General features: G+C 36.1%; 1 protein-coding gene across 1 annotated transcript in view; it reads left to right on the top strand.

Annotated features, from left to right (window-relative positions):
* The window catches only part of lmbrd1 (LMBR1 domain containing 1), a 90,509-nt gene that overhangs the window by 30,540 nt on the left and 35,434 nt on the right, over nt 1-24,535 (top strand). The window contains exons 4-7 of the mRNA XM_047350831.1: nt 7,969-8,066; nt 10,288-10,355; nt 13,620-13,708; nt 20,881-20,954. Of these exons, the coding sequence (XP_047206787.1) occupies nt 7,969-8,066; nt 10,288-10,355; nt 13,620-13,708; nt 20,881-20,954 (329 nt within the window). The remainder of the gene's footprint in view (nt 1-7,968; nt 8,067-10,287; nt 10,356-13,619; nt 13,709-20,880; nt 20,955-24,535) is intronic.

The following is a 24,535-nucleotide window of genomic DNA, read 5'->3' as shown; positions in this document are numbered from 1 at the left end:
TCTCAACGGACACTTGTCATGAGGCATGTAACACTTTTTACAGCCGTGGAAAAAACAGCCATAAAATTCAAACGCAACTTTGACACCGTTAATCTCTGCATACCCATCCACTGAATATGGCCCGATTTTCTTTTCACCCCTATTTAATGCATGCTCGATAAATATGGCTCTGCTGTCTGCAATCCAGCCGAGCCATTGAATGGACGCGCTGGAGAACGTTTTACTGCTACGTCTGTAGTCCAGAGGTGATGGAATGGCTAAGGTTTGAGGAGGAAGGAAATTGGTTACAAAAACCTTCATGCAGGCTGATGCTATTGTGATACTTTTAAACGGATCCACACTTGTCTCCTTAAAGAACTCGTCTCTGAATTTTAAGCATCCTTGAAAAAGAATTTCAACGTCATTTTTACAATAACGAATAGCTTCTTTCTTAAAGTCAAAGACCTCTTTGCTCGCTTCTCTGTACCAGCTGCTAAACACCTGTTGTTCTTGAAGACTCATGCGTTCTACAGCGTAGCAGGATGGAGGAGGAAAAGCCCCTACATACTGGAGATGTTGTTCACAGGAAAATAGGTGGGGGAAAAAACCCTTGCTTTGATCGGTAAAGCCTAACGCTTTCGGCATGGCACTAAGCTTCATGCACATGAAGGACAGGCTATCAATGTATTTTAACCTGTAATCAGGGTCGGTTAAACAGAGAACTTTACTCCCTACCATGACGATATGTGGTTTAATGCCTAACTGCAGCATTGCTGTGAGAATCAGGTAACCATCGTACCCCCGCGCATTGTGCGCTATTAAGGTGTAACCTTTGTACATTGGCCTCCTGAAATGCAGGAGAAATTTTTGGGTGCAATTCAGTCCATAAGCGTACCATTCATCACCTTTCAACGTTTTAGCACAGACCAGAAAGGGGGTATGCACGCCGCTCTCATTGACGAGGCATTCGAAATCATAAAAAATCAGTTTATCATCAAGCTGATTAATTGCACTGCAAGGCAGAATGTAACACTTATGATCATCGCATGTAACGTCTAGGCTGGGGGGTACATTTTCACCGCAAATACTGCATTTTACATTACACACGTGTGGTTTATTCGGTTTACTGATTGGAATAACGTATATCCGTTTGCATACTTTACACAGTTTTACCAATTCACAGTCACTGATAGGCCTTTCAGCACTATTTCTGATGCGCGGTTCCCTGTGTCTGCTGAAACATGAAGAATTACGACAGATTCTTTGACAGCCTGCACAGCTTACAGGATTGCTAATCTCTTGCATACATTTATATGTTCGACACACTGGACAATAACCTTCACAATGGTGTGTATTGGCATTCTGATAGCTGGCGTGACAGTAATTACAAATATATCTGCACCCCATAAAACCTTTGAGATTTTTTATCCCATAGTAATGACCTTGAAATAACAGCAAAAACAGAGGGTTTGAACGATCGGGGAAACTGGTCTCAAATTTACACAGAGCAGTAGAGCCCGTGGTTCTGTGAAACACTACAATTTTTCTCTTCAGAATGGTTTCAAATTTACCAATATCACTAAAAGTAACTGCTGTTTGCTCGTCAAGGCCTGCCTGATGCTGCCATCTCCTCCCCAGTTCTACAGCACGGTGATCCGTGAGCTCAGGGTCAGAGACGTGTGCGAGGCTGATTGCAAAACATAACTGATTACCGGTATTGTTTATAATATACAAATGACGCATTTTCTTATTAAACAGTTCACAGTCTAACGTTCCTGCAGCTTTACGCTTAGAACCTCCTGCTGGGTCATTAACAACCTGAAGAACAAATTCCATGTTATTATCTACAGGTATATTTGCATTCGATTGTACTAAATCGTCGAGGAAGTTTTCGAAAGCAGGCAGGATCATATTTCCATCATCTGTAACAGTAAATGTGATGTGACGATTGAGATTTTCACCCACTAATTCCAGCTGCACAACGTCGTTACGTCTGGTTAACGATCTCGCAGCGTCGGCTAATTCAATTATAATACGCATGATGTCTGTATAGAATGCTGCTAAATCTGGAACGTCACTTGGACAGGGCGGCGGTATGGTAAAAGGTCTCCTTATTTCATGGTTATTAAAATGTTCACGTTCAACCACAGCTGGAGGATCTCGCTCTATTTGATTAGAACTAACCGCTACTCCCGTATTAAAATTACCCCCGTGATGATCTGCGGAGTGTGACGTAGAGGGGTTATGATGAGTGTCAGGTGGATCATTTTCCTCAATGCTGCTGCTGTGTGGAGACGGTTCGCTGTTCAAATCGGAAAGAGCCTGATTGATTACGTTTAAAACGTCACAGTGCCGATCTGCGGCGTGTGCAGGTGAATCATTTTCCTCAATGCTGCTGTGTGGAGACGGTTCGCTGTTCAAATCGGAAAGAGCCTGATTGATTACGTTTAAAACGTCACCGTGCTGATGTTCATTTATTAAATTTTCACTGTTAGCAGGAGATGCATTAACGGGGATTTCGTTAAGTTCATTAACTAAATTTCTTATTTCATCCAGGGCAAGTCTGATTACTTGATCAGAACTAACCGCTACTCCCGTATTGAAATGACCCCCGTGATGATCTGCGGAGTGTGTCGTAGAGGGGTTATGATGAGTGTCAGGTGGATCATTTTGCTCAATGCTGTGTGGAGACGGTGTGCTATTTTCTTCTGCATTAACGGGAATTTCGTTAAGTTCATTAACTAAATTTCTTATTTCATCCAGGGCAAGTCTGATTCGGTTATCCATTTTCTATGAACATAAGAAACGAAAATAAAAAAAAAACTAACCTACAGAAAAAAAAAAAAACAAACAAAAAAAAAAACACAGTGATCAGTTCAGTTTAAAATCACCTTGATGTCACCAAAATGCTTCTTTAACAGAATCTGACATGCAGCCAGAAGCGTTAACGATGAGGTCTTATTACGAAGATTCCGTGAGGCTGTAGAGACTGTCTTCCTGCGCTGTCCAGGTCTCGATGAAATCTGCTCCACCATCAACGTCGCCTCTGGAAAGATAAAGAAAAAAAATAAATAAAAAGATAATATATATATATATATATATATATATATATATATATATATATATATATATATATTGAAATAATCACATTAAAGCTGAAAAAAAAAAAAAAAAAAAAAAGGGGAATTAAAATTAATTCAGTATGTATGTATGAATTAAAACGTACCGTTCATTAAACCACTCACTAGCGTTGCTCGGGATTGTAGCGCAAAGAGTCGCTGTCTTTTGGCCGGGGTTAAATATTCTGTAAAAACAGAAGACAATAAAAAGTTATCTTACGCTGCGCAGCACAGCGTTCATAAATAAAACGAAAATAGTTTTTAAAATACACAAGTTTTTTTTTTTAATCTTACTCCGATTCTTTGCGGTAAAACCTCCAGATTTCACTTCTTGTTGGACTGAAACTGTGCCGTTCTGCTGAAAGCTGTCTTGATCTTTGAAAAGCGACCTTCTGGTGGGCGGATTTAATGTGGCATCTTTGGATGTATCTGTAAACAGGTTTATATGACATTTTTATTGAACTATGCTTAAAATACATATATATATATATATATTGTTTTTATTTAATTTTTATTTCCTTACCTTGCTCCTGCTCGACAACTATGTCTTCCACAGAGCTCTCAGTCGAATCTGTAAACAGTTTTATCTGAGGTTTAAAACAAAAGTCTCTAATAACACATAAATAAAATACATTCACTCTCAAAGAAAAACAGTTAGTTCTTAGGACTTACTTTCTGGAGGTGCCGGTAACTTATCCGGTGTGTCTTCAGGGGAAATGATGATAATTGGCGGAGGAGTATTCAAAGAATCTGTCGTAATTTCTGTGTTAGAAGAAAGTTCAGTTGTTGCGAGTTTTTCTTGTTTGGAGATAATTCGCCTTCTCAATTTAGAGTGTCGATTCCAGCTGCTGAACCCTCCAACTTGATCATTCGGGTTTACCTCTCTCATCAAATCTATAAATTGAAACATTGTCAAGGGTTAACTATAATATATATATATATATATATTATTGCATTTAACATTTACTTACCATAATCTGATTGTGTCAAGATGAAATCATCAAGGTCATCAGCGGTGGGTTCTATGACAAAGAAACAAAAATATATATATATATATATATATATATATATAAACAATATATATAAACAAAAATTGAGAACATTCACATGCATTTAATGATACTTACTTACTTACTTACGTTTTAAGATGTCATTGTGCTTTTGTGAATTATCAGAAGAAGAAGCCACAATTTCCGGGTTTCCTGAAATATTTACCGACATTTTTTCTTGTCAGTACTGGTATTTTTCAATGTAACAAGTGTTATGGTTCAATGACATTCAGCATTTGAAGACCCTGACACTGAGGTTAACCAGTGAAACAGAGCCCCCAACATTTACACACAGTATTTATACCAGAACATGACAGTGTTATCTCAACTGCAAAGACTATGTTTTTAAGACCAAAACCCTTCTTGAGTTCAAAGGTGATATGTTATCTAAGAAACAGACGTAACTGCCCCTTCCTGACATCGCCCCTAACAGTTGGGATATAGAATAACTGTAACCCTGTAACTCTAAGATGAAAAAGTAAAATGTTTTTAGAAAAGCTACAGGTAACTTAAATTATCATTCCTTTTTCCTAAAATGGAGTCTCTCATGATTCAAAAAACAAACACATCATTGCTAGTCAATTTGTAACTTGGAAACAGTATACTGATGTTCTTTTTTTTTCTGTTAATTTGATATTCGTCTTACCTATTTCAGCTGCCTATGTTTTTAAGACCAAAACCCTTCTTGAGTTCAAAGGTGATATGTTATCTAAGAAACAGACGTAACTGCCCCTTTCCTGACATTGCCCCTAACAGTTGTAACCCCCTGTAACTCTAAGATGAAAAAGTAAAAATGTTTTTTTAGAAAAGCTACAGGTAACTTAAATTATCATTCCTTTTTCCTAAAATGGAGTCTCTCATGATTCAAAAACAAACACATCATTGCTAGTCAATTTGTAACTTGGAAACAGTATACTGAAGTTCTGTTTTTTTTCTGTTAATCTGATATTCGTCTTACCTATTTTCAGCTGCTTTTCCAGTATGTTGACGCAGAAGCTGAAGGTTTTTCTCGTTCCATCGATGTAGTGAAGCACAATTTTTTTTTATTTACTTTTTTAGGTCTTTTCTATTTTGAACGGATTTAGACTGGCTCATATATTCAACAAATAGGTCCTGCTGTAAAGCAAAAATTAACTTACAATTCTGTCAGGTTACACAGTTCCTTTATTAGGATTTCATGTGATAGGTCAACATTAAGTTGATTATACCTTTAAAAAAATATAAAAGGATGCATGTCTTTTTTTTGTTGTTTTGTTTTTTAGATGTATTAACGCCTGAAAAAAACATACAGATTATTAATAACACCCTTAAACACACCCCTGTGTGTTTTAATTGGCTCATTTAAGGCCTTCCCCGTAACACCCTTAAACACACCCCTGTGTTTTAATTGACTCATTTAAGGTATCGCCCCTAATGACGACAACCAATCAACATCCACTGTTACGCCCCTTGGACACACCCCCCCTGCCCACATGGCAACCACATGGCGCCCATATGCCCCCCACCGGAAGTCCCGCCCTCACCGGAAGTCCCGCCCACCTGTCAAAATGTTTGATGGAAGGGTGCACTTAAATTCTCTAAGGAACACTCCCTGGCTCTAATTTTATGGTGTAAAATGCCTTTTTTAGGGTAAAAGGAAAGGTCAATTAGTGTTTTAATGGTTCGTTGTGTTTTGGTTAGGGAGTGCTTCTCTATGACTCTTTTTGTTTTTTTTGTTTTTTGTAGGATGTTCACAATAGTAAGTGAGCTCTGAAATGTTCAGCAGCCTAAGGACTCATAATTCCAACTACTACCATTTGGCTTATCGTCTCGCCCACTGAATGAATTTAAAATTTTCTTTTAAAAAAGCCTTAACTTCTATTAATAAATGTTTTTAATCCTTTTTTTCTCCAATGTTCCTTTTTTAATATATTTTCCAATGTGACTGGAGGGTACCTTTTTAGATGTCATTGCAAACACCCTCTTCAGGTATGACGATAACTTGTTGCCTGGTAAAGTGTTAGTGAATATTATTAGCCCTGGATATAAGAGGGAGAGAGACTATAACCTAAACCATGTTGTATCTTGCTCGACATGCTATTATTTTGAAGTTACAAGGGGAGTACTTCCTGCTTTAATCCATTGTATTGACACAGTTTGCTTGTGTTGCTTGTCAGCCCCCCCATACCACTTGTTATAAAAGTATAGAAAAGGCCCCCCAGTCATACCAGTCTTACATTTTTTGGTGTGGCAGCATTTTGGGTACTCGTTGGAAAAAAAGAACCTGTGATGAAGTGACAAGATTCAAACCACTGTGAAATTTGCTCAGTTTAGCAACTGTTTGGGGCTAATGACACTAAAGTTGGCGTCTGCTTTGGAGAACATTGGCACTATATTAAAGCTTAATTTCACAGTTTTATTGCAATAGAAATCTCCTGTTTAAATGCAATTCATGTATTTTGGTAAGGGAGATTTTGTACCAATCATGCATCAATTCAAAGCTGCAATGGGGATGTTTTGTACCTGCTTTGACAGCTGATGACTTAAAGTTATAAATATTATCCACCAATAGGATGTCACTCATTTATTTTGATTTGTGATCATAATCCCTTGGATCTCCATCAGTAAACAACCCCACAAGAGGGTTAATATCACAATCAGTGGAAATGTGGTACAATACAAAATCTTCAGATAAAACATGCAAATATTGTGTTCAATTTTAGCATTTTTGTAGCAATTTATCCCCATTGTTGATAGAAATGGGTATACTATTGTTAGATTACTTGAAAAGAATTTAATAACGAAGTGATGCAATGACGACATTTGGTGGCGAAATGGGGATGTGAACTAGGCAAGATGCCGACTGAAATGGAGCCACTCTACTTATTTTTAATCTGTGTCAATATATCTCTACACTTGGGCTTTTAATGCAGCTACTGCAATTACAACCTGTGAGCAAACTTAATGTTAATTATGTTCATTCTAAGCACCATAGGTACAGCATATGTTTAATTGGGCTAAACAACAAAAGCCTACAGTTTTATTTAAAACCTCCACATGCCTTATTCTCTTCTCTTTCATTCCTAAAATAGGATGTTTGCTTCCTAAATGGGCCTACCTCAAAACCGGCTAAGGTGTGGTTTCATGCCTTTCACCTATAAACTTAAGAATTGCTCCAGTTCACATCAAATAAGGACCAATTGGGGCTTAGATTCAGTTTAGCATTTCACTAAGGCTTATTGACTATATCGTGGCCTTTTGAGGGGAGTTTGTGAGGAAAGTTTGACTCATTTGAACTCAGACTTTCAATCTTATTTGGGTATATCATATTCACATTTATCCCAGCAGTTAAAGTAGAAATGACACAACTCTGGAGTGTGTGGAAACTAAAAAAAACAATAACACTAATATGATTAGCGATAAATGATCAATGTGACAAGAAATCTACAAGTCTAGGAATATCTTGGACCTGAAGAGGAATTAAGCAAGTTCCTCGCAGAAATCAACAAAATCATTTAGGTGTACACTTTACTCAGCATCATAGTGTGTAAAAACAAACAAAAAACATTAACTAAAAGAAAACAACAGTAATATTTGTATAAAACCATTTTCAAGGGAACATCAAAGTAAGTTTTGGAATATAAATGTTGTCTGACAAATTTCCAAATATCTTTCTATAGATCTAAAAACAGCAGAAGGTATGTGAAATAGATATGCTGCACTATTAAAGATCTTAATGACATAATCTACAATGGGAAAAGGAAATTGATATTTAGTTTAGGTAACTTTTTTTACAAAAATGTGTTGTGATCAATTCTTGGATTTTCTTTGTATCCCTGTAGCTCTCTACTCCATCATACTATGCTGCGTCTTTCTCTGGATTCCCTTTGTTTACTTCTATTATGAAGAAAAGGATGACAACAATACAAGCAAATGTTCGGTAAGAATCTACCTTTGTTTTTCTGCATGCAGCACTGTGGCTCACTTAAATGAAGAGCTGAGAAATCACTTTTTGTTTACGTGACATGTTAACCAAATCTGATCAGCTTGTCACTTGTTAAAACCCCCAAGTTTTTGGCGACATGCAAACATTACCTTGCACTTTCAGTCCGCTAGTTTGCCATTTTAATTTGATAAAGTGTAACCCTTTGTCTATTAAAAAGGTCATAATAAGTATACAAAGCAACCAATTTAATAGCTTTTTTGTACATTAGTGGTAAATGCTGCATAGACTATGCTTAATATAGGGATGGGCATTCTCGCAAAAATACTGTATTGGACTCATACATGCCCATAGAAGAAAGCCCAATGACAACCATTCATGCTTCCCAATAACCTTTTTGAGTGAATCCTGCTTTTTTTTCAAATAACTATAGTTTAATTATGTAACAGCATTCAACATTTTTTTTTTCTCTCCTATGTACCAATGATCTTTAATCATTTATAGCAGAAGCCAAGACAATACAGCACCAAGAGTGTCAGAGAAGAGCCACTGTAAATCAGGGTTTTACTAATATTTTGAAGATAAGCAAAAATTATTACATAGTTTATATTTTAAATATTCTCTTGCACGATGAAAACTCAACAGGATAAAACACAGCCTGAATAAACCAAATTAATTTTTCAAATTGTTTTTTACATCGTAAGTTTTTTTAAAGTTTGCATTACAATGCAATTCAGAAGACCAACATTGTAAACATATGAGAAAAAGATGTACTGGTGGATGCGGTATTTTATAATGTTTATCTTAACAAGAGCTAATTATAGCCACTGCTTTATAATTTAGGATTATTACTTATTTTAGTTTTTTCTTAATCAATGTGTCCACATGGCTTGTTTTACTCAAACGCTGCCTATAAACCCGCCTGTTATGGGAGCAGAGGTTGCAGTTAGGTATAGGTAGGTAGGTAGGTAGGTAGGTAGGTAGGTGGGTGGGCGTGGGCTTCACTAATATGTTCATGCAATGGATGAAAATGGAATAATGTGTATGGTTTTTGTGAATAATAATAGTAGCTCACCTTTGGTCATAGTTTCTGGTTTTTGAACTCATTCAGATAAAGCCAAATATGCTGAAACATTAACAGATGTTTTTTGGTAGGTCTGATGCTGAAATTAGGCGCCCTCCCTTGAAAGAAATATGGCACTTGGCAGAAAAGAAGCTTCCTTGACATCGCCTTGTAATAGCATTGACTTAATTCTAAGGTTGCTTATTTATTATTTTTTTATCCTAATTATTAAAAATAATCATTGTAACATTCCACACTTGTGAAGAATTGTTTTTGCTGTTTTATTTGACATCATTATCTATGACCTTGTTTAAAAGTAGATAACTGCTTACTTATATAGCTTGGTCGATGTTTAGGGGAAATATTCCCTTACACTTTATACATACAGCAGTAAGCAGAATGGCTTGTGGCTATTACTGACTTTGTTCATTTCACTTAATACAGTTTAAGTTTGAGGTTTTGTTTTAGTTAATTTGTCAAGTATCGGCTTAAAAATTTATTTCAGGAAAAGAAACATGTCATTTGTTTTTTTTAGCACTTGTGGTGCAAGTATGCCCTTAGGAAATGTGTATTTGCGACATAATTACAGAAAAGAAAACTGCAGAGGTTTGTCTAAAGATCAAGAAGACCAAATTGTAAAAAAGAGATGAGAACATTGTGACAGTTTGTAAATGTTTTATGACAGGTGTCTACATTGTTTTCCTAAGTTACAAACAATTCCAAGGCAGATGGATCAAAACTGAATAGTTTTAATAAAATTGTGGTGAAAACACATTATCCAACCTTTGTGTCACCTCATTAATTCTTTTAATTTTATGCGAGCAATGGCACAAATCAGTAATTAGTGAGTAGGATTCATCAGCCAAGGCAATGTGTCACTCTCCTTGCCATGTGTCAGTTTTGAGCTGAGCGAGGCACTTTTTCACACAGATAAGATGGGCTTTTGTGTAGGAACTTTAAAAGCACCTTGAATGGCGCTGTATGTGAAATGTTATCTTTGCAAAGTCAAGTTGGATCTACACCCACTTTGTCTTGCGCTCACTTTCCATAGCGCTTATCTAAATGCAGTATGAACCTCTTATCAAACTCACAATGAATTATAATATTTCAATTTATGACCATGATTGACCAATTTAATTGTTTCTTACTTTACAGCAAGTGAAAAATGCTCTGAAGTACACAGTTGGATTTGTCATTGTCTGCGTGGTGCTCCTTTTAATTGGGTGAGTTTTAGACATGGATTGCTTCCTTTGCTTTAGTACACAACAAGTAAAAGGGGTGTAAATACATTATTGTGATAATAATGAGAAGGAAAACCTTTCAAACAGCTACAGAAATAATTGTCTGCCCAAGATAAAACATCAAGGAGGAACAAAAAAAAAAACCTCTTTCTACAAAAAGATTTATTTTGCATATACGAGTCTAAACTCAGTTATGTGTTCATACCCAAAGCACATTCAAAGGGAGCATCAGACCTTGTCCTGTGATGATCTAGATTGATTCAAGAAAATGCAGCATATACTGATGCACATATTCAGTCATGTTGTATTTATCTTCAGATTTTACACAGGTTGCATCTGTAGCACCAGTGAAACTTAATGGATTTCTTTGGGAGCTGTGACAGCAACATAACTAGAGCCCAACCTGTGCGATTGAATGTGCTCTCTGAACCATAAAATGGGACTTTGAAAGAAAGCTTATTTGCTTGGAGAAAATAAAGAGCAGATGACTATACTACCTCACACATTGAAGTTTAGAAGATACAATGTAGACAGAAGTAGTATATGTGCTCTTTTACTAAATAAACTGTAATTGCTGCCGCTTTATTCTGTCAGGTGCTGCTTTATTCCTCTGATTTTTGACAGCGATGTTGTGATGCGAATAGGCTTTTCTGTCCAGTTGGAAAGTATTTGCTTGAAGTTACAAGGCGGAAAAGCTGCCAGGCAACACACTAACTGATTCTATATCTTTTATTTTGGTAACACACAAGTTTTGTATTGCTACAAGTCTAGACATGTTAGTGTTTTTAAAACGTGAATCTACTGTACATGAGTTTGTAGAATTTGTGGGCAGGGATGGTCAGATGTTCTGCTACTAAAAAATATATGTTGAACACATACCCACTATTTGCACAAGACTCCACTTCTGAAGAAAAAGCATGTTGGAGCTCATTTAAAGTTTGCTGCAGAACATTCAGACAAGTCAAGCCACTGGAAAACATAGTCTGTTCAGACAAGACCAAAATTGGACGCTTTGAATGTCACTGCACACAGCATGTTTGTCAGAGAAATGTCACTGCACATAACCCTTTAAAACAATATACCAATTGTGAAGTTTGGAACCAGGAACATTATGGGCTGTTCTTCAGAACATGGCACCTGCAGACCTTATTTAATTGAAAGAAGGATGAATAGAGAATTTTACTGAGATGTTCATGATAAGAATCTGAGGATGAAACAGGAAGTTTTTTTTTTAGCAAGCCAGTTCTTCCAAAAACAGCCAAGGACTCTCACTGGTTTTAGAAAAAGAACAAATCAGCTGGAATGACCCAGTTAGTCACCTGACTTGAATGAACTTCCATGGAAGGAACTTAAGATCAGAGTGCATAGAAGAGACCCCCAGAGAATGGGTCAAAATCACATCTGAGCAATACTTCTGAGTAGTTTCTCCATACACAAGACATCTCAAAGCTCTAATTAATAAAACAAGCTTCTCTGTTATTATTGGATACTTTCAGTAGGATACTTTTCAGTTCTTATTCCCTGTCATTCCCCTTTATTGCATACATCTTAAAATATAGATTAATTATTTTTGATTTTGTTAAACGTGTGAATTACCTGGGTTGTTACCAACATCTGGTGTAAATTTCTTGCCAATTCAACATACATTTACTGAGAAAATCTTTTTGTTATATACTTATTTTGCCCACATTAAGTGTGCATAGGTTTTCAAAAGAAATCTGAAATCAGTATCCAAATGTTTTTAAATGTTGTGCTTCCCTGAAAATATTAGTGTGAAATTTGCACAAGACAACGATCTATTGAAAACTGGATAGTTTTTTCGTTTCAGTTAACACATCTACATGACAATGTTTTAATTACAATCTCCATGCACATGACACTAGTAGAAGCTTGAAAAAGGTGTAATTCCCCTGCCATGCCACTAGCAGGCCGTATGTCTTTCAATAACATGCGCATGTCTACAAACAGTCCCTTCTTAATAAAATGGGGTAGAAAATTAGCTCTTTGTTTGACAACCATTGTTGGATTCAAAAGAGTCATCAGCACAAAGAGTACTCTGCAATCTGACTCCTCATTTGCAACCAGCTAGATGTGGAAGTAATGATATTTTGCTTTTGTGAAAACCTGAAAGATGAGGACGTTACTTCATCGTCCAGTTTTTGGGTTACAACAGAAAATGACACATTTATTGTTCTAACTTGGTATTGCACTCAACAAACCTAGAGGTTTTGCCTATTAGGAGGATAACCACATCTGTATAAACTCAATTAAACATTGACACTCAATATACCTTGTTCTCAACAAGTAAATGGCTCTGTGATTGTTTTCAGATGTCCTACAACAATACTGTTTGGTCTGATTGTTGCACATCGCCAACAATCAGTATGTTGGAAAGAAAAATTCACCTTCCTTAGTACTTCACTGAAAACAGTTATCTACTTTATTCTTGTAAAACACAATTTTGTAGCTAGAAAAACCACATGAATGGATCATATGAAACGGATCACAAATATAATAAAATAAACACGGAATATAGTTACGCCCAAAATGTATCATAACTCAGATCTCAATTTAGTGATTTTCATTTAATCAAGAAGTAGGAAGGAAATGAGGCAAGTATCTCTCAAAATATAACAATAAAAAAAGGAGTGAAAAAAAAAACTATTTCTATTTACAGTGTATTGAAATTGCATTTGTAAAATTGTTTATACTCTTCTTAATAATCTGTAGAAAAGGTTTTACTGATGTCGAAGCTTTAAAACCAATTTTATAACTACTGACCAGCTTTTTGCATGTTTCTACTGGTATTTTGACATTTTTCTTTGGTGGAGAGCACCAAGTCATTCAGAGTGGAAGTCCTTCAAAATACGATCACGGAGCCATTTACTTTTTGAGGCTGTGGTATATTGAGCGGTAATGTTTATATGAATTGGGTTTTTGCAGATGCGATTGTCCACTTGCTAGGCAAACGTTCTCGGCTTGTTGAAATAATAACATGAAATAACAAGTTAGAACAAAAGTAAAATCAGTACTTTTTTTCTCTAGCGAGTTGGACTTGAGGTGAAGAAACCTTGACTTTTTCCAACTGGGCCTGAGAGATGTCTGCAATCATTATAAAGAAAAAATGGTTTTTCTGTGGCTCCCTTAATGGGTTTCACCTGTCAGTTGGTAGGACTGCCTAGAATATTTTTTCATTAGGAAAAGTATAATAAAATTCAATGATGAGCTTTCTTTTTATTCTTTCAGAGCTTTTGTTCCACTTCAGGCCCCACCTGGACAAAATTCCACTCAGTGGGAGAAGGTGCAGTACCTTTTTGAGGAGCTTGGCAGTAGCCGTAAGTACATCCATCATGCAACATACTTCGCATAATTTTCAGTAAAACCTGAATTTCAAAATAGGTCAATTTTTTTTGTCAACTCTACATCTTTTACCTTATACAACTACTGTCTGCTGTCTGTCTTTTTTTTCAAACTGTTATACAGTCATATTGATTAATGGAATATAATTAATTTAATTTTTAGGATTTATTGATGAAATACTTTGTCTCTGGTAAAAAAAAAAAAATAGAGATGCACTGATCAAAGGTTAGGGTCCTTTTTTCCACTTTCTCTTTAGGAACTATAATTAATAGCAATAAAAGTTTTTCCTTTCTAGCCTTCCTCTTGTGAGATTGTCATTTATTATTTATAAAAGGTGCAGAGGTGAGGCTGTGGTCAGTGGAAAAATGATATTATTTAAAACAGGCACAAAATGTTTGCATTATATATTAGCGGCTAGCATGGCTGTTATTTATAACTGTCTGTATTTTCTAGAAAATGTACATATGTTATTTTCAAGAGGCTGCCCAACATTTCCAAAACGTTCATGTTTCATGACAAAGGTTGAGAGCTCAAACAGTTAAAGCAGCACAGCTTTCAGTACTTTTCTCAGCCTTCCTGTTATCTGCTTCATCTCATGCTGTCTCTCAGCCTGTATGAGCCAGACATGTTTCAACAAGCCATCGAAAATACAATTTTCTGTCCATGACAGACAGAAGTTGCAGGCTGAAATGAATAAAACAGAGCAATGTTTTTCCTACAATTCATTACATTTTTTGTCTGAGTTGATCAAATTTTTTTCTAATGCAGAAATCATTCTGATGTTTGCCCAAAATCATTGTTCAGGTTTACTGTTGAAATTGTGTTCCTTTGACTAGTAGCCACTTTTAAACTGAAAAAAACCCTCCTCTTTGATAACACAATTGAGATAGAATAAGCTTTGTAAAAACATCCATCCAGTATAGATTCCGGCCTATGGTCAATGTGGCCATATGGTTCTTGGCTATCAACAGCTTCTTAAGCATTGTGCCAACAAAATTTTTTCTTTTCATTTTCCTTCAATTGATTAGATAGAAGAATAAGTTAAAATAAGAAAACGGTAATTCAATAAATATTACATTAAGTACTTACATATTTACATATGCATATGCTCTCAGCAGACCCCTAAAACTAGAGTCAATAATTGTATTTTTTCAGATTTTCCCAAACAGTAACTTTGTAGCATAAATAGCATTGGAAAATCCTTAAGAAATAGCTTTTTCAGGTCACACTAGTCTAAAATAGATTGGTGGGAATACAGTTTTTTGAGCATCTTCACTTTTTTAATAGAACAATTCCTTTGACTATTTACAAGCTAATACAAGAACCTTACACATTATAGATTACTAACAGTTGTTTGGCATATTGCCATCTGGGGACGAAAGATGAAGTTGAACCATCTGCCTCTGTGTTTAATTGTGATCCCCTAATCGCTGTGCCCAACCTTCCTCTGTTGGTGCAATGGGGGGAAATTGCTGGGCTGCAGAGGAAATTTGAGGATCATCCTTTTTTTAATTCCCAGATTCTTTTTTTTCCAGATGGAAGTTAATTATGTGAAGAAAAGGCACTTTGGCCACATAACTCTCCTGACTTTTCTGCAACAACAGCTAATTAAAGCCACTACATATTTTGATGGTTTAAACAATACACTTGTTAAACCAGTGTTCCTTGAATGTTTTACAGATCACTGCTGCAGCTTTTGATATTCTTATTCAGGGCCATGTAGTACAGTTTTGTAATTTTTGGCCCTGCCTTGGGGTAAGTACCTGGGGCTGGCTTAAAACATTAGGCTTCTTTTCTTTCATTAATCTAGAGAAGAACAGTTCTTTTTGACTCCACTTACAGACACAGAAGTATATTTTAGTGTATTTCTAGGAGCAAATCTAATCTATTAAATTGATTTAACATATATCTGCCATTCTTTGACATGCCATGAATAAATGTTAGATTTAAAACTGTATAGTCCAGTATACATTAAATAACACTACTCAGTATTCTGCTGGGAGAACCTAACCTGATCAGATAACAGTCAGATTGGATCAGGCATCTGCTGGAGCCAAGCTCAGTTCGGAGACCCCATAATCCCCAGAGCCCATAGAACATATTGCTAATGTCCTAGTACCAGAAGCCCTCTGCTACAAAGCTCAATCTGCTTTATTTGGGCACCTTCTGTGGCCTGTTCAGAGAACACCCATTATTCTGTGTCCGTGCTTCTAGACTGAACAATTTCTGAATTGCATTTATTAGATGCAGTTTATCTAGATGATGCCACCTTTAATTAGACTTAGTTATGCTTTAAACATTAAGTAAATTTGTTTGTGTTAATCTTCTTAAATATCATAGCTCCAGGATCTTTAACCACTCGTGAAACCTGGAGCACCTCTTGATCAAATGAGGCATCCACTGTCTGCACAAAAAGTAGTCATGACTTAGTGTTAAGATCATGGTTCTGAAAGGATAACATTGATGTCAAATGCAGAGGCTTTGTCAGGAACAACATGGCTACTCCAGTTACTCATTTTAAATGTTTTATTTAAATACATTTTCTGAAAATATATTTTGTCCACTACATGTGTCTTTGTTCACATGCTTTCTGGTCAGTCAATAAAGTCTTCATTAGAGGATTTCAATAGTTTGTCAGCTAACCTGTCCGAGTCACACACTGCTATCCAATCCAACTTTATTAAAGCACTTCAAAACAACTAGCACAGGACTAGTTAACATTAGTAAAAAAAATCAGTTTATTGCCACCAATGTGTTCAACAGTGGCGATTGCTCTAAGACTGCAAGGGCAGCTCAGCTTCCCCTAAAATGTCAAAAAATAAGTGATCAAATATATACTGTTGTGTGTACATGTCATTGACTAAATATGCGCTACAACGCGCTCAACGTTTGTTCAGAATCAGCTTCTTATCACTGGTAACGACGCAGCTTTCCTCTCACTCATTCCTGCAGCTTCACAGTGCTTTAAACAGTGAGTTCAACAGCAAAGCAAAAATGCTGGGCTTTGTCCCGCCCATCGGACATTCAGCGTCTCTGGGGGTCTATGGGGCAGTGGGTTGGCCCGGACGCTCAGCTTCTGCATGATGATTGGATGATCTGTCTGAGGCTGAATCCCTTTTTGATTGACAGCGAAATCAGCGAATCAGCAATCTTGAAATTGAGCTTCCCCTCATTGAAAGACCAGCATCCGCCACTGGTGTTTAACACAAGATATTAGAATAACCCTTATCATTTGTGGGTCATTATCATAACCCAGGATGAGAAAAAAGAGGGATTATCAAGACAGAGACAATATTATGGTTGTCAAGAGTAGCACAGGAGGATTTACACAATTCAGCACTCTATTATGTCTGTGTCAGCTTGTATCACATCTTAGGGTTAGGGTTAGGTTTGTCTTTGGCACAATTTTATATAGAACATTGTTTGTGCCCGAGCTAAACCCAGGTGAAGTAAAAGAAAAAACTAAAAAATGATGCCCCAGCCCATTTACATAAATTTGCAAATAAATGTAACTCAAAGGAAACTGGCAAATGTATAATTTATGAATCATAGCTTGGACTACATTTGCTCTTTGGCATTTTGTATGGATCTAGCCCAGCAATACATTTCAACTTTCCTTTATAAACCTCCCTATTTTCACCCAATAGCTGCTTTTAAAACAAAATTTCTCTCAGATTATGCCATTTTTACCTTATTTTTCCTCAAAGACGGGCTGTGGATACATTTTGTGGCGTCTTTGAAACATCTCTACTGATGCCTACACATCAACTAACATCTAAAGATCGGCTTTCCCTGCTTAAAACAAACCTCACATTAATGGTAACCAAAGATGTGATGGCATAATATTTGAGTATGTAAAACTGTTTTATTTCTTTTTGTATTGATGTGATGCATCTTTATCATTAACCTCCACTTAAGAATAGTTTTTCAGATGTTGTAAACGATGCAAACTAGTTCATTATGTTTTAAAACGTAGTCCACATCTGCATTGTTGTGCAGCTCAGAATTGAGAAAATTCCAGAGCCCTTTTCTAGCTTTGCACGACTTTACATACACAATGGTTTATCATGTTCTCTGTTCCAACATATGGCTGCCTTTGTAGCTGCTTTTGATGATTATGTAATTTCACTGAAATTCTACTGAAGTAGGGCGCCAGAGCTAAAGGAGCTCCTGAAAGAACACCTCCATGCATAAGGCCCGTACATGAACACAAGCCTGCAGGGCTATATGTGGAGGGAGATAAGCGATTCCTCTTTCCACTGGTTTTTGAATTGACACTGTACAGATGTGGAAGCACCACTGATAATGGACAATATTCTCTACGTATAATCCCTGTAAAATCTGCTTGAGAAATGAAGAAGACTGGCAGCAAACATCCATCCTTCGCTTTGTATAGAGCCTATGAGCCGAATGTTCTCTACACACAACACGAGCCTATTGTTTATTTTACTAAGAACACCAACAAACAAAGGCAGTGAAATTGCAATGAAACACCCGGGAATCAGAAAAAGGTATAGAAATGTTAATGTTCAGCTAGGCTGTCAGATTTCAAAGTTTTCTTTTTTGTGTACAATAGGTAGAACATATATATTTTATCACACTTTTTCACCTTTTGTCCTGCTACATGCGAACCGTCTCTAGGAGAATGTGATTAATGATGTAAACAACACAAATTATACATGCCCTGAATACTGACTTAATATTCCGATTAAAATGCCACTGCCAAGGTGACAGACAAGGAGAGACCCACGTTTGACCACAGTGACAGTTGGTCTGGGCTTTATGAAGTTACTGTTGAGTGGATGCGGGATATTTATGAAAGGACAAATGTGTTGCTTTTTACTTAGAATGCTATGACAGGTGGGATCTTGACAGGGGAGTGAGGCAATCACTGTCCTCATCAATCCCTGTCTTCTAACTTTATCTCTGGCAGCTGTTGTGACACCTACTGTTGTGCTTGCCTGATAGGTGGTCCTCTTTCTCTCTCAAGGGTTACACGCATCAACTCAACCTACATATGCCAAAAAAACCAAGTTGTTTGAACACTTTTGTGTAAAGTATCAAATCTAAGGGGAATGTGATTGCCAACATCATGTGTCCTTGTCTAAAAGGACGAAAATATATATTTATATATACATATTATTCACATATATATATAGTTCAGTTTTGGTTTCAAATTAATAAATTTTCTGAATTGCTTTATAGTTCTAAAGGATTCTTGTTTTGGAATACTAAGTTTTTTTTTATTCAGTTCAGTTTACTTCAGTTGTATTCCATTCCATTCAAATTCATTCTCATGCAGAGCAGTGGAACATCATTACTGCAATGAAATTCTTGGACTCATAACCCCTAATTATTACATATTAAATGATATATATAAGAGAACATAACGATCATCAACATCTTCAAATGAACAAATAAATAGAAATATAACAGTGAAGAACACTTAATGAATATATTACCAAAACAAATAGACTTTTAAGTATTAGTAATATATTAGCCTGTAGTAGCTGCAGTGCATAAGGGAAAACTCAGGTGCTCAGTTTTTCAGGCAGTTTAATATTCTTATGGCTTGTGAATAGAAAGTGTTCTTGAATTTGCTGGTGCATGTCCTTGTGCTTCCTTACCCTACTGCCTGATTGGAGAAGCATGAACAGTGTGTAGCTGGGATGGCAGAGGTCAGAGACGATCTTGTCTGCCTTTCTTCTACAGCACAGTCTGTAAAGGTGCTGCAGTTCAGTCCTGGTAATGTGTTGTGCCAATATAATCACCCTTTGTACAGCTTTTGCTGTCCACAGCACTACAGCTGCTGTGACATTGCCCGCCTGAATACTTTTAGCTGGCAGACCACCTTTGATCTGCCTGTCAAGAAACCCAATATCCTCTTCCTTGGAAAAGTACTGATTAGCAAACAGCCTTGCTCTTGATGAGTCAGGCTGTAACAATAGATCCAGCTCACGGCAACAGACAATTCACAAAATTGGGTTGAATAGGAAATTTTAGCAATATTTTTGAGAAAATTAGGAATCTGTACTTTTTCTTTAAGGAAACCAAGTTAAAGCTTTCATAAATCACAGACTGTGTTTTAAAGAATCTTTAATAAATGTAGGATATGTCAGTTCAGGTTTGGTTAGTCCAAATATTTTGCTTGTTGCTTTCTTAATTCCATTCCAGCTTCGGTTTGAACAAGTTGGGGGGTGTTCGGTGGCATATTGGGTTTTAATTACTTCAGTAAAAAAGTTATAAAACGTTATATAGCCAAAGAGCAGCCAGATAAATGATTTAAAATAATTGGGAGCTTCATCAGTGAGCGTTGTGATCCAGCCCATTAAGAAGGGCTTATTAGTTGACCAACAGGGTGACTCAAGAACAGCTTCCTTTCTTACTTCACAAAAAGATTTTTGTGACACCCCGCATGCCAAGATTAAACGCAAAGCTTTTACTATTCCATCATCTGTAGATCAGTTTGGCCAAAAAAGCAGCTTGTACCAGGTAGAAAAAGTATGATCCGGGCTTACATAAACATTTTTAATATACTCTTTGTATTACTTACGATTTAAAATATTTTTAGTGATCAAACTGTCCTATTAAACAAGCTTATGTAAATTTATATCTTTTAACCCCAATGATGCGTGCATAAAAATAATTTTCTGGGAAATTTTACAAACATTTAAATGAACTACGCTTATGTAGCACTGGCATTGTACGCATACACATGGATTCAATGTCTTCTGCATGGATACTTCTCGATGGGGCTCTGGAGTTTGAGCCGTTATCATAACTGTAACCCTATGTGTTATTGTTAGGCAGAACTTTTTTGTGTGGCCATAGGGAACCACTAGCTGATCTATTTGTGCCTTTCAACATTATTTCTCACTGACTATTCTACTTAAACTTGATTCTCATTTTAAAACTCAAACGTGTTTTGAAAGTAAACTATTCATTATGGGAGATGATTTGTCAAACATCTTTATTTTGTGTTTAAAAATGTAAACAAATGTTGATTAAATTACTCTTACCTGGCAAACCAAACGCTATTTAAAATAATATCAAAATGTACAACAGGAAGTAGCCTTTTGATTAGAGATTTATAAAAGAAAATATCAATGTTTAGAAATAATCTCTAATGTTTCACTTTCTCTTACAGATGGTCTTCCAGCTCTGTCTTTCTCTATCAGCTCCTTGACGTTGATTGGGATGTTGGCAGTGATCACTTACACGGTGAGTTGAGATCCAAAACAGGTTTCATGTATAGTTTTTTTTTGCATGGTGATCAGAGAAAATTCATATTCGGAAAGACTTCTAAATCTTTACATTTCTATAACCTTGTGAAGTTGTTATAACCAAACGTGACTTGGAAATGGTTTTGACATCTTTAAAACTAAATGGAAATATCCTTCTTTGTGAGACATTATTTACTGAATATTTCATTGTTTATGATGCGTTATACATGTCCATGTTTTGTGATATACTATTGATTGAGTGGCTATTAATAGCAATGCTTTGTGATTTTAAAGCTCTGACGGTCAATCACTCAAATTGCTCAGACTGTTGCCATTTCACCTGAACACCCGAGACTCTTCATGATGTATTGGTACTCCTCCCAGGCTTATCAACCACTTATCTGCTGTCTGTTTATATACATAGCTCTACCTCACTGCCCATTAATATATGCCTATATTTTGATTCCAATAGCATTTAGCAGTTTTTCTTTTTTTTTCTGAGATCAGAAAACATTGACTAGTTAATGGTGTCCATTTGTCTTGGCATTATCTTGGTAACTGGACTGTGAATATTCCCCAAAGCTGATGTTACTGGTGTCAGAGTCACATAATGTATAATGGTTACTGCTGCAGAAAGACGAACGGAGAACAAAAAATACTTGGCTATCGGATCTGAGAAAGAGAGTAAAAGTGACAGCCAACCCCAATCTATGCAGTTTCTGATGAGCTCAGAGAGTCCTGGTTGACAAATGATATAACGACCGAATGAGGAGCTCATAATGAATAAAACACAAACTAGCCAAGTAAATTCTAAAGCCAATCTCCCTTTAGTACATAAAATTCATCTCTGCTGGGATTTTCTCCACTGTGTTCACATGCCTTTCATAGGTCTCTATAGAGTTGATAATTACCTAGTTCAATTGGACAGTGGTACTGTAGTGAGATTTGCACTGACCATTGTTGCTAGGGACCTAGTGAATGCTCTGTGGAAATCAAAACTCTCACTGTGTCTTTGTTTTTGATCATCTCGTTTTTTTAAGTCAGTCAGAAAAGTAAGCCCTTCAGGCCACAACAGCAAATAGTTTTCTCTTTTATTGTAGTCACTGGCTGCAAAGACACGTGTTTGTCCTTTTATTGTCTGCATTCGGTCCCTATTCTAAAAAAAAAAAAAAAAAAGGGTATTAGTAGCATTCAACCCAAATTTGCAATGATCTGTGTGGCTTAACATAATTTAAAACACCACATGGCTCATCTGCTAATTTTATAGCGAAGAAGATCTCTAACCCTGTTATGTAAAGAGTGCATAACACAACAACCTTGTTCAGTTAAAATAACTTTGTCAAAAATCCAAACTGAATCACATTTATACTGTGTTTACTACTTTGAAAATCTAGGTTTGTGTTAATTGACAGATCTTAGACCAACTGGAAATAACTGTACCAGGCCTAAATGACAAATTACCGGGCCTAATAACAGTAACGGGCCTAATTATGCTGCCTCCATCACTGTGCCTCTACTCTGTCTTTCTCTATCTTTTCTCTCTAAATCAACAGTTATATCTCTGTATATTCAAGCTCACACACACACATCCTTATATCCTGCCCAAAAAAATGCAATTAATCTTCACCATTGTAATCCATCATTTATATTATCTTGTAGCTGTTTTAAAGTAATACCGGCACAATAGCAAGTCTCAAGACATCAGACTGAATGATACACCAAGCAGCCTCGGCATGCATAATTTTGCCTTGCAACAGAGATGCTGTTCAACTAAGAAACCAGGCAACAAACGAAACAATGTTCTAACAGACGTTTTGAGGTATACAATCTGCTAATATGGGCTTGTACCAGTATTAAAAATGAGTATGAATATTTTTTGAGACTGAAATTCTCTCTATTGGGTCTTACAGTTTAGGTGATAATTAGCCTTCATCCAGTAAGATAATTGGTCCATCTTCCTTAAAACAAAAAAAAATAAAATAAAAAACTTTGGTATACTGGACATAAGATACCAACTATTGAATACTACTAACAGGACCCCTCTTTTACAAAAAATACGAATAATACCATTACGAAAGAAATTAGATAATTTTTAATTTTAGTATTTTAATATTTTGGAATTTACTTATGGTATCTAGTCCAATCATTTAAATGCTTTAAACCTGGGGTTACAAAAAGCCTTGCTTTACAGTACCAATCACTAAACAGATGAAGAGATCTTAAAGCTCATATAATATGAATGTCCTTGATGCCTGTTTAATGACAATGTTGCCATTTGAATTTATCCATAAAGTAAAATTAATGTCATCTCAAAAGGGCTGGGATTTTATATTCTCAGTAAAATAAAAGCTTTTCTGCAATTTCACTTTTGAAATAACTATATTTTAAGAAAGGTCTTTCATTTCTTTCTTAAAAAAAACTTCTGCAATTAATATATTCAGAGACTTTAGTGAAATATTGACAGAAAAGTAAGTTTCTACAATTATCTACAATTAAATAAGTTTCCTAAAGTTTTCTAAAGTTACACCTGACAAATCTGTTGTAAAAGCAAATATTTAAACCATTTTATGTTGACCTGACTCCAGTGTGCATCCCATTTGATACTGTTTCAAGACCTAAATAAGAACTAAATATAATGACACTGCCAGGTTCCCACTACGATTATCAGACAGTTTCCACATGAAAGAGCCATAAGAACATTTTGGGTTGTGAGCCTAATTTTTGCGGTCTGTGGTTTTCAGTGTGACAGGCTCATCAATATTTGATTTAGCACTTTCTTGACCAAAGAAGACCTTTAACAAATATGAAGCAGTATCAGAATTCTTGGCGTGACTGCTTCTGAGACCGATATCCATTTATGATGATCGTTTTTCCAAGCCCCTAGAGCTTCCACACCTGTCTTCCTTTTTCTCAGCCTCCTCTCCATCCTCTTTTGTGTCAGAATTTAATATTAAAAGCATGGTCCCAACTCTCGCTTTCTATTCAGTGTTCGACCGATTCCACTGTTGGATTGTGTCCTACAGATCTGTGGCATATAAATCAACCCATAAAGCCTGGCCTCTACCAATCTTATATGGAGACATGGGCTACTGTCACGATTTTGTATTGACCTTGTTGACATGTTCGAGTCATGTTGAATTCTTTTAATTACAGTGTGTGCTGGACCAATACAGCTGCTTTAAAACGATTTGAAATTACAGTTTTTCTGTTGCAAATTCTACCTAATTTTCATAATCAGAGATAAATACCCAGTACATTTGTAACAGATTCAGTGAAGGTCATTGTAGGACTGACCTACAAGGGTTACCACTGATCGGCAAGACTGGTTAAAAAAGTTACAGAAGGTAGGCCACCACTGAGATGTTTTTTAATTTTTAGAACACGTTTATAAAATTACCCACTTTGGTCATAGGTGTTTTTTCTTTTTGCATATGAATTTTTCAGAATGAGTTTAACCAGAATTTAGCACCATCTTATATTAAGTTGCAGATTGCAGCAACTTAAATAATAATTCCTTCCAAAACTCTAGGAGGATTTAAGGACGATTTAAAAAAACAAAACAAAAAAAAAAACGGCATA

This window comes from Girardinichthys multiradiatus, chromosome 22 (genome assembly GCF_021462225.1).
Source record: "Girardinichthys multiradiatus isolate DD_20200921_A chromosome 22, DD_fGirMul_XY1, whole genome shotgun sequence".
Lineage (NCBI taxonomy): Eukaryota > Metazoa > Chordata > Actinopteri > Cyprinodontiformes > Goodeidae > Girardinichthys > Girardinichthys multiradiatus.
The sequence above is the reverse complement of the archived record's forward strand: the minus strand, read 5'-3'. Positions and strand labels throughout refer to the sequence as shown.